Source organism: Brassica napus, chromosome A9 (assembly GCF_020379485.1).
Source record: "Brassica napus cultivar Da-Ae chromosome A9, Da-Ae, whole genome shotgun sequence".
Classification (NCBI taxonomy): Eukaryota; Viridiplantae; Streptophyta; class Magnoliopsida; order Brassicales; family Brassicaceae; genus Brassica; species Brassica napus.
Window position 1 is genome coordinate 28,780,923 of NC_063442.1, and position 11,589 is coordinate 28,792,511.

An 11,589-nucleotide genomic window follows, 5' to 3' on the forward strand; every position below is an offset into this window, starting at 1 on the left:
TATAGTATAGCTTGCTGGGGAATGAAGGACTTTTGTATTACATAGTTCTCAAATGTGTTATGAGCATCAGTAGTTAATTGTAGATGAGCTGTGTAGGATGTTTAGGGGAAACGAAAAAGAGTGTAGCTTAAGAGGGTAGCTTTAGACTGAATTTTTGTGTGTATATATTGCATCTAATGGAAAAAAATTAGAATTAATTATAAACTGTTCTATAGAAAAACGTATGAATTAAGAATTAGTCAGTGTCAACTTCTTTATAACATCAAAGAGCTTTGATTTCTCTAGATGGTAATAAATTAGTAACAAATATAGTGGCAAACTAACAAAAAATGAACAAATACTCTTTTGGTTAAAAAAGGATCCATGTTTTAAAACAAAATTTGCTTCAAAAAAATATATTTTACATTTTAATTCAATTTTTATTAAATAATAATGACAATTTGTAAGCTCTTTAAAAATAATTATATTTATTAAATTGTGATTGGCTAAAAGTTGTAGAAAATAGTTAATCATAAAAAAAAATTATAATTAAAACTGCAAGATGATTTTGTGTCAAAAATCTAAAAGATATTCTCTTAATGAGTATGATATAACTAAAATTGCAGTAGTATAATTGATTTCGATAGAATTTCATTTATTAATTAGAAAACTGAATTATTTCACGACACTGAGACTTGTCCTATAAATACAACATTTCCTCCTCTTAACTTGTATCACAAAGCTAAATACGAAAGAAACATGGGGTTCTTGGGTAAGAGTATATTGTCGAGTCTCCTTGCAATATGGTTCTTCACTTCCTGTGCTTTCACTGAAGAAGTGAACCATGTGAACCAAACGCCTTCCTCTGCTCCTGCTCCATCTCCTTACCACCACGGCCACCACCACCCACATCCTCCCCATCACCACCACCCTCACCCTCACCCACCGGCAAAAGCCCCTGTCAAGCCGCCGGTTTCTCCACCTTCTAAACCTCCGGTTAAGCCTCCAGTTTACCCCCCAACCAAATCCCCGGTTAAGCCCCCAACTAAACCTCCGGTTAAGCCACCAGTTTCCCCACCAGCAAAACCTCCTGTTAAACCTCCGGTTTACCCTCCGACCAAAGCTCCAGTTAAGCCCCCAGTCAAACCTCCGGTTAAGCCACCAGTTTCACCACCGGCCAAACCTCCAATAAAGCCACCAGTTTCACCACCGGCCAAACCTCCGGTTAAGCCCCCGGTTTACCCTCCGACCAAAGCCCCTGTTAAGCCCCCGACCAAAGCCCCGGCTAAGCCTCCGGTCTCTCCTCCAGCCAAACCACCAGTATCCCCTCCAGCTAAGCCACCGGTGAAGCCACCGGTTTACCCGCCAAAATTCAACAGAAGCCTAATCGCGGTTCAGGGTACGGTCTTCTGCAAAAGCTGCCAGTACGCTTCTTTCGATTCACTCATTGGCGCCAAACCCGTTGAAGGTTAGAAATTCTTTTTTTTTTTTTTTTTTGTAAACTAGGTTAGAAATTCTTACTCCATCTGTTTTCGATTGAAAGTAGTTTTAGCAAAAAAAATTTGTTTGACAATATAACTAGTTTACATATTTGAATGCATTTTTTTATTTATTGGATATTATGCTACCAATAAAATAATGTTAATTTTTTCATAATTGGTTGAATTAATTGATTAATTGATTAAATGTTTTTTTTAAACAACAATTTTTAAATATTTGTACTTTTAAGTAAAACTACTTACAATTAGAAACAAATGGAGTAGTTAATTATTGCTACTCCTTCAGTTTCGATTTAATTGTTGTTGCAGAGAAAAATTTTCGTTTTAAAATAAGTGTCGTTCTAAAGTTCCAATGTAAAATTTATTAGATTTTCCATTTTATATTTTATTAGTTTAAATATGGTTAGGTTTATAGTTAATTGTGTTTTTTTGTTTCGGAAATATACAAAATCATTAGTCTTAAATCTAGAACGATAATTAAAATAAAACAGAGGGAGTAGTATTTTTCACATAGGTTCTTTATTTTACACATACACAAATAAACACACACTAAATTCATCGTATCTGAAACAACTCAACGTCTCAACGTGCTGGTCTGCATGCGCATTTATTTAATACTGTACACGTATATTTGTAAGACAATACGTACTTGATATCAAATCATGACGCAAACTTCTAAAAATAATTCAAATTTCAACACATCATAAGTGGGACCACCGGTACGAAAACTATAATATGGTTTCCAAAGTATTTACTTCTGCACTCATCAGTCACTGTTTTTATTGTCTGTCCCAGAAATTTCGTGAAGACCAAAGAAAGTAGTTAAAAAGCACCTAACTAGTTCCATTAGTCCAAAAACGCATCTAACGATATTATCTTTTAATTATTTCTTTAGGTGCTCTTGTGAGACTACTGTGTAAGAGCAAGAAGAACATAGTCGCGGAGACCAAGACGGACAAGAACGGATACTTCTTGTTGTTGGGCCCGAAGACGGTGACAAACTACGGTTTCAGAGGATGTCGTGTGTATCTTGTGAAATCAAAGGACTACAAATGCAATAAAGTGTCAAAGCTATTCGGTGGAGATGTCGGTGCCGTACTCAAGCCGGAGAAAAGGAAGGGGAAATCTGCGGTGGTCATTAATCAGCTCATCTACGGTATCTTTAACGTTGGACCGTTTGCGTTCGACCCGGTCTGCCCCAAATAAAGATGATGATGATGCTTTGTTACTTTCTTGATTATATCATGCTCAAAAGAGTTCGAGGGAGACAGAGAGTTATGTCTTTATGCGTTCGAATTGTAATGTTAGCTATAGTTTTAAGCTAAATGCTTGTGTTTTTATGAATGTGTCCTTAAGAGACGTCGTTTGGGTTTCGTTTGAATAAAAATCGTCAGCTTTAAGAAGATCATCGGTTTTATCGAAGGCTGAGAGATCGCTGAAATGGGATGATATCATTTAATGAGACATTCAGTGAAACAAAATAAAATGTTCAAGATCACTGAAATGGGATGATATATATCATTTAATGATAATTGAAATTGAACAAAACAAAGTGAATCCATGTGTATTTCGAAACCTATACTATACATAGACGAAGGCATAATTTATTGTACAATAAATCTACATGCAAGTTAATTTTTACTCTTTCCGTTTCAAAATAGATGATGTTTTAATGAGTTTTTGATGTTTCAAAATAGATAATGTTTTCATATATTAATGTACTTTTTCAGTTTATCAAAAACTGTGTAACCAATGATATTTTGTAATCTATTTTGTGATTTGTTGAACAACTTTTAATTTATATTTTAATGATCTTTTTAAGATTTTAAAATTTCATGTATTTTGAAATAGGGAATATAAGATTTTCAACTTGTATCTATTTCCTATTATTTGATCAAATTAAAATGATAAAATATAATTACGCTGCAGACAAAAATTATGATTACAAAGAAAGTGATAATGTCGATAAAGAAAGGGAATCATCGAATAGGGTTTCTAGTTTCTGCTTTCCAGTCGGTTTCTTGGATTCGGAGAAAAATCTGCTGTGGAATTGTCGGCCACGTGTCTGACATAATTTCTCATCACATCTGAAAGTTTAAAAAGGACAATGTTTAAATTGAAAATGCTAAGAAATAGTTTTAGTTGATCGACTCGTTTGTTCAAAAAAAAAATTGGTCAAACTTTTATTTCACATTTTCAGTTTTATTAGGAATCTAGGATGTTCCTTGTTTGATCAATACCGACATCACTAAGAGCATCATTAGAGGTCACTTTTTCAACATTGAGTCTTTCATATTACTATATTAATCATTTGGTTGAATAATTAAATTTAGTGTAAAATAAAAACATGTGAATTAGAAGAAGACATGTGGCTTCATAATTCCTTTGAAACAATAGAAAACACTTTCAGTTAGAGAATTCTTTTTTTCAATGTTCCTCTTTCCTACTGTTTAATTGTTTAATATTTTTTTCTAGTCAAGAGACTCTTCTATAGATAGAAGCACCGATGCGGTTGCTCTATGAATCTCTGCCAACAGAACCCTTTTTGTTATTATCACAGTTTTTAGCAACTGAACCTCTTTGTGACAACAAAAAGTAACTGAACCCTTCAGCTTAATTCATCAAGATACACGATAAGTATCGTATCCATACAATCTACAAATCTAATATATTTTTTCATTCTAAGTGGTTATTCCTTTTGGGGTAAGGAAAAAATATGGATCGTAGACAAATCTTCAACTAAAAATTTGATAAAAGAAAATCCTCAACTTCAATTTTGTTAACGTTTATCACTATCCGTCATGATATTTTAGATGAAAGATATGACTCCTGCATTTTTTTTCGTAAGCAGAAAAAAGTATGATTTGAAGTCCAGATATCAGGTAAAGAAAAAAAAAAGGTCGACGCCATACTTTAAGCAGGAATGTCGAATTTCTAAACTAATTGATTATCTTCAACACTACTTACAATTTAATATAACTTAAATTTTTTAATTTATTTGATATTTGGCAATAGTAATATAAGTAAATTTTATGTGTTTCCTCCTTTATAAAGCTTTATTTATTTACTTCATATTTTCGTAATATCACAAATAACAATGTATTATTTCATCTCAAGAAGTATCATAAATTATAAGAGTTTGTAAAATCATTGTTAAGCCTTATAAATCATTTGTAAATGTATTAAAATATTTATAAAACTTTATAAATCAGTTGTAAAATTGAAAAAAATATTGTACAAGAATTTATTGTTTAGTTTAATGGCTTATAAATCGATTGTAAGATTTTAAATAATGCATATGTGATAATAACGATTTTAAAACATTTGATAGCATGTTAAAATTTACTTATATTACTATTGTCGAGTAGATTCAGGTTCAAGGTAATCCATGTTTTGTGTTCTTGTTTTCAAAGCCATAATAGATTTAATAATTTATAATCCAACTGATAATATTCAGCACAACTAAGCTGAACCAAAGTTGACTCAGATTGTTGGAAACCAAAAGCTTCTAACTAAGGTTTTCAAAGGGTTTCAATAGCTCATAGCTTGAGCTTCTCGCGTGGTCGACATGTGGCTCTTTTAAAGAAGTTAGCTGGGTTGTAATTGCTCTGGTTACTTGGTTAGACCGTTAGATTCAGGTTCAAGGTAATCCATGTTTTGTGTCCTTGTTTTTAAATCAATACATGGCCCAAATCAGTCCGCACTAACGGCCTGGATTTCTTAACTTACACAAGAAATCATAATAAATTAAATAATGGAGTTTAATATTAATTTTATAAAGCCCAATGATTTGAACCCAATGATTTCTCCATAAAATAGCAGAGACTTTGGACTGTTTTTCATAGATGCATTTTTCTTAGTCAGTCCAATGATTAGATTATTTCTATGATAAGATTTCGTTGTCGATATATATCTCGACACGTAGATATTAGATTAATTTAGGGTGCGACTGATAGATTTTAGAGTAACTAGAAAAAAAAGTGGAGTAACTAGGACGAAAAATAACAAAATAAAATAAAAAGAAAAAAAAAATCAGGTGCAACTTACTTTCCACTTCAGAAACAGCGAGATAATAAAGTATACTATATACCACCCAAGTTAAACAGTGGTGAGCGTAAGCGAAATGGAAATTAATTTTACCTGATTGGCAAACATATCAGTTGAACAGAAAGTAAAAATATTATCGCTAAAAAAATTTCGTTGGAAGTGCTTTCTAGTCGGACACTTAGTTTACCTTACGATCACTTCGGGGAATACTTATTACTAGGTGATAATCCGCGCCCAGCACGGAGCCAAGAGATTTTTTAAGTATTATAACTTTTAATATGTAGAATAATGTCAGTTAAAGTCATAGTAAGAAAAATATATAAACATTCGTAAAGATTATGATATGAACATTCGTACAGGTTAAAATAACCAATTCAAGCAAATCATAAAGTTCCCTTATTTAAAAGAACCATTTCCAAATTTTCATTCAAATCATTCCAGTTTACATTCGTATATTTTGTTACCTTATTTAAAAGAACCACTTCCAAATTTTCGAACAAATCATAAAGTCTTTCTTTGGAAGGAGTTAATATGCTGCCTTAGTTAAATCCCCGTTTTTTTGGAAATCTGAATGTAATCAAGCGTAACAGACTGACCACAGACATAATCTGATTTTTTTTTTTGAAATCCGAAAATCTTATAGTATAATGTTTGACCAGTGGCATTTGTTTGTAATTATTCTAGTTGATAAAAAGTTTTTTTTTTTAAAAAGGTGAAAATGTATGTGGTGATGACAACTAGGAAATGATACTCATGTAATAAACACATGAAGCCAAAATTATTTTTAATCAATGCTCCTCAAATAATAAAAAAAGGATATTGACCAAAAGGTCACACACTCAGGCTACACACGCAGTACCTGTCATGTAAAATATAATTGGTTAGTTTAACATTTTTCTACGAAAAAAATTGAATGTTCTTTGGAAAAATTATATCGTTGTTAGGATTTAGTTGCTACATGTATCATCTATCTCTTCCATCAAAACATCAACATAACCTATTGATAAAGGTTATTTCCAACAATTTATTTCCTTTATTTAAGGGGCCTTTTATTATTCTTTTTATATAATTGTATCAAATTAAATAACAGTAAATAATTTTTATGTATCAATATATATTTGTAACCTTCTGTCCACAATTCTCGGCTCTCACCACTTCTTTCCCATATGGCTGCTTTGCGTATACATAATACGGATATACTAGGTTAAGATCCGCGCCTTGCGCGGGATGAACATTATATATATAAATTATTTTATATATTATATGTTTATAACATATTATGAAATAATAAATATATATTGAATAATTAAAAAGTCATTATCTACTACTTATATAATTAAATTGGTGCGAACAAATAAATAAATTTTATAAATCAAAAAAATATTTTTTCTATTTGATATGATATATAATTAAATTTAAATGATAGTAACATATATATGATATATTTTAATATTAATATTTATTAGATGATGCTTTTTGCTCATATTTGTTTTTTATCATTTATATCTGTTATAACAAAAATTCTAAATTAGTGATAACAAAATTTTCACTGTGGAATTAATGGTTTAAGTAATTTATAATATTTTAAGAAATTAAGTTGTCAATATTTTTTCAAAATCTTTATCAAAAAAATGTTCAAAGTAAATTTCAAAATTAAGATATTTATGTATTTTTATATGGCATATAGTTTAATTTAAAATGATACATATATTTATATATCTTTTATTTTTGATATTTATTAAACGAGACTTTTAACTTATATTATTTTTTAATTATTTGTATCATGTTATAACAAAAGTTTTAAATCATAGATCACAAAATTTGAATGTGAAACTTTTAACAGTTTTAGTTTTTTATACTCGTTTTTAAAAATTCAAAATATAATATATAAATAATTTTTTTTAATTTTTATTATATGGTTACTATGATTGTTTAATTTATTTTAATAGCTTAAAATTAAACAAATATAATTATAATACACACTTATTTTTATCAAATCTTTATTATTCAAAATCATTAATTGTCATATATATTTTAGCCACATTGGACAATTCCGTAATCTTATTTAAGGAAATAATAAAGCACATTTATAATGTATTTATTGTGGTTTAATAAAAAGCTTATTATATATTTAGATGGACCAACCTATTTCTCTAAAGATTCTTAGAATCATTCTAGTGATGACACATAGCTACAAAAAATGTTGCAATGCTTCTCAAATAATATATAGGGGATATATACACAACAATTATTCTTTTTTTTTTAAACAAATGTAGATTGTTAACTATAATATTACTCTATTATACCAAAATTGTGATTGAAAACTGTTACATGTTATTCGGTAACGTTTTCTGTGTAAGTATTCCACCCAAATTATTTATGTATGTATTTAACAATCTAAACCTTTTTCTGAGAATTTCAATCTTTTTTTAACGCTGATTTATTAATTATGAGAAAAAGTACATAGACGATCCGACAACCGACAATACTATCTGCCTTATAAGGATTTACGCCTAACTGCATCACCTGAGCCGTCCTACGAAGATCACTTGCACCATGTTGAAGATCTCTTATAAGCCTTTCCTCTGTAGCCTGCATAATTGTTTAATAAATCGCTTTCTCCGGAAATTAGAACCCTTTATTGGGAAATTGCCACAAATAGCACATTTATAGTACCACTTTTCATGTTTACACTAACCACTTTTACCCTCACTTTTAATGAAGGGTAAAAGACAATTATACCCTTAAAGTTAACTAATATAGATTTAGGGTTTAAAGTTGAGGGGTGGAGTAGGGTTTTTGGAATGTGAAATTTAGGATTCTAATAAATATATAAATAAATACTTAAAAATATATATAAAACATTTTTAAAAATAGTTTCAAACATAATTTTTTTTTTTAAAAAGAAATTTGACAAAAAATAAAAAAAATTTGGGAAAAACAATTTCAAAAACAGATTTATAAAAAAGTTCGAATTTGAAAAAGTATAATTCGAAAACATAAAGAAAAATTTAGCTTTTTTAATTTTATTTTTTAATTTTTTTATTCTTTTTTTTATTTTTTTATTTTATTTTATAATTTTTTATTAAAATAATGATTTATTATATATATAAATAACAAGGACACAAAAGTTTTTTGTCACTTAATGAAGAAGGTATTTTTAAAAATATCTCTTTAGTGGTGGTAAAAACGAAAAGTTGTACAATAAAAGTGGTAAACATGTAATTTCCCCCCTTTTATTTGATTAATATAACATGTACTCTATATAATTAATTTATGTATGCAGTTACATTATTGATACATCTTTCTAAAATGATATGTTAATTACTCATTGTACTTCCAATTATAAATATAATAACTGAATATATTAAAAATACTTTTTTCATATATTTTTCAATAATTTTGTTTTTCACCTTTTCTAAAAGCTATTTTCCCAAATTTACTTAAAAATAAATTAAACTTATTTGAAAATGAAATTAAAATTTCAAATACATTTTCAAACTTTAAAAAATTGTAATCTTTATTCAAAATATTCATCTGTTTATATAAATATTCATCTACTCTAAATATTAATTTTTTATATAAATATCTATCTAATCTATTAAATTAGGAACATGACATGTTGATATAGGTTTGTCCAACAATAAAAATTTATGTCAATTAAGATAAATAATAAATATAAATAGCTGCTTATAGGAAAATTAAATTATTTAACCTACCTATTCTATTAAATTAGGAAAATGACCTGTTGATATAGGTTTGTCCAACAATAAAAATTCATGAATCAATTAAGATAAATAATAAATAAAAACAGTTGTTTATAGGAAAATTTAATTATTTAACCTACCTATTCTATTAAATTAGGAACATGATATTATTATGGAAGTATTACTTATAAAAATATATTCTACGGGTTTTATTTTAACATGGTTTAAATAGGTTATTCGATTAAAAATATTTATTAAATATAATTTTACTTAGAGTTAGTGAAGACATTATCAACCCATTTACATATATATATATATATATATATATATAACAAAATATATCAAAAAATATTTTTTCAAACATTTTTCAAAAAATTTGTTTGGCTTTCAGTGTGGGTTGGATTTGATATTTGTTTTCGGATATAACACTTTAAGAACCATTCGAGTATATAGGCCAAACCTAATTGATTATGAGACTTTGATTTTTGAGTCGATTCCGAGTCGGGTTTTTTGGATACGATTATTCTTGACTAATTATGTTAGCTAACTAATAAGAACATATAATATGTTGCCAAACTTTAATAATAAATTTTTAAAATAATTTCTGAAATACATATGACCTAAGTGTATAATTATGCAACTTGACATTTTTAATATAGTTACCAAAAATTAAATTAAATTAAATTAATATTAAACAAAACTATGATTAAAAAAGTAATACAAATATAAAAATTAAATTTCTCAAACAAATGAAAACAAAAATATACCCACCCTTCAGAATCTAGTTACTAGATTAAAACCATAGCAAAATGATGAGTCCCAAACAAGTGTAGAAAAATTGCTCTACAAAACATAACATGAAAAAGCTACGACACAAGTCCACCAATTTTATAACTCAGTAATGTAATACAATTTTTTTTAAAGAGAGCGGCTAAACAGATATCCAAATTTTAATGTATTGGTGATATTTTAAATTACTTAATGTTAAGCTAGATAAGTTTGCAACTTAAAACTAATTGATGATAACTACATTGGTCTATCTATCTTATATATTACTTATGATCCATTCCAACTTTCGATGTGAGTCTTTTGTCTCTAATATGCTCCTTCGAGATGATGGCTCTCTGAGCATTAATTTCTGTATGTTTGAGTAGGGATCGATGGCCGACTTCGGGCCGGATCAATAATGAATCGGGTTGGATTGTTTGGATTGGGCTCTGATACCATGTTAACCTAGATGAACTTCCAATCTAAAACCAATTGGTTATAAGTGGATTGACATATCCATCTTATATATTATTTAGGATCGCTTCCAACTTTCGATATGGAACATTTGTCCCTAAACTTAAAACTAATTGATTAGTCAAACTAAGGGTAATATTTTAAATACAATGAAAAGAGACTCAATGAGTCAATAGTGCCCACAGTCGACCAAACATTTTTTCTTGCTGAACCAAAACAGAAGCTTATTAGCAAACACACTCTCTCCTTTTCTCTCTCTATCATCTCAGCGGAGGATTCACCAAGATAGAGAGATGCTTCAACGAATCTAATTCCATTTCCGAGATGCCACAAGAACAGTATGAGCTGCACCACTGAGAGCAACAAACCACCCACAACTCCGACCCGACAAGTAACCACTGGATCCAAACTTGGAACCACATACCCGACAACCTTCGTCCAATCAAATACTTCTTCCTTCAAGCAATTATATGTGTATTTTCATTTTGTTTAGTAAACAAGTGATAAAGAGATTGGCCTTATAGATAAACAAAGTTCGTCTAACTTTCTTTTACCAAGAATTTGAATTTTGATGAGGAAATGGTAACCATAGAAAAGAAGTGAAAAGATGGTTTTTATTTCTCTTTAGAAAAATGGAGAATACAATTGAAAGAGTAAACTGGAAGAGGAATAGTGGGATTTAGCCGCCTATAAAAGAGACACTATTAGATTAAGTAGTAAGGAATTTTTGATTAATAATTTCTTCTCCTTTGATTTTTGAGTGTGATTGGTTATTTAATTATTTTAGAGTAAATGAGAACAAAATAAATAGGTGAAAAAAAAGAAAAATAAAAATGAAAAGAGAGTAATGTTTCTATACTTTTTACTCCATCTATATAGTAACTAGAGGAAACAAATAAATTTGTAAAGTAACCCGGAGTAAAAAGTTTTCCACTTTAATTTTTTACTCTAAAAAGTAAAAATGCTTTACAGTCAGAACGTAATTCATTTTCATGATTTGATCGGATTTTTTGAGCCATAATTCCCTTACCTATACTTTTAGAGTACCTTTCACATAATTGATTTACACATTTTTCTCACTTTTGTCTTTCTCTTTCTTACTTTTATCACTTCTA

The 11,589-nt window shown here is 28.9% G+C and overlaps 1 protein-coding gene across 1 annotated transcript; it reads left to right on the forward strand.

The window, feature by feature from the left end:
• Positions 1-696: 696 nt before the first annotated feature.
• Positions 697-2,881, forward strand: LOC106416588 (non-classical arabinogalactan protein 31). The gene is made up of 2 exons (XM_013857515.3): positions 697-1,447; positions 2,374-2,881. Exons 1-2 carry the CDS (start codon positions 739-741, stop codon positions 2,682-2,684), a joined length of 1,020 nt encoding a protein of 339 aa, XP_013712969.1. The 5' UTR covers positions 697-738; the 3' UTR covers positions 2,685-2,881.
• The last annotated feature ends 8,708 nt before the right edge of the window (positions 2,882-11,589 follow it).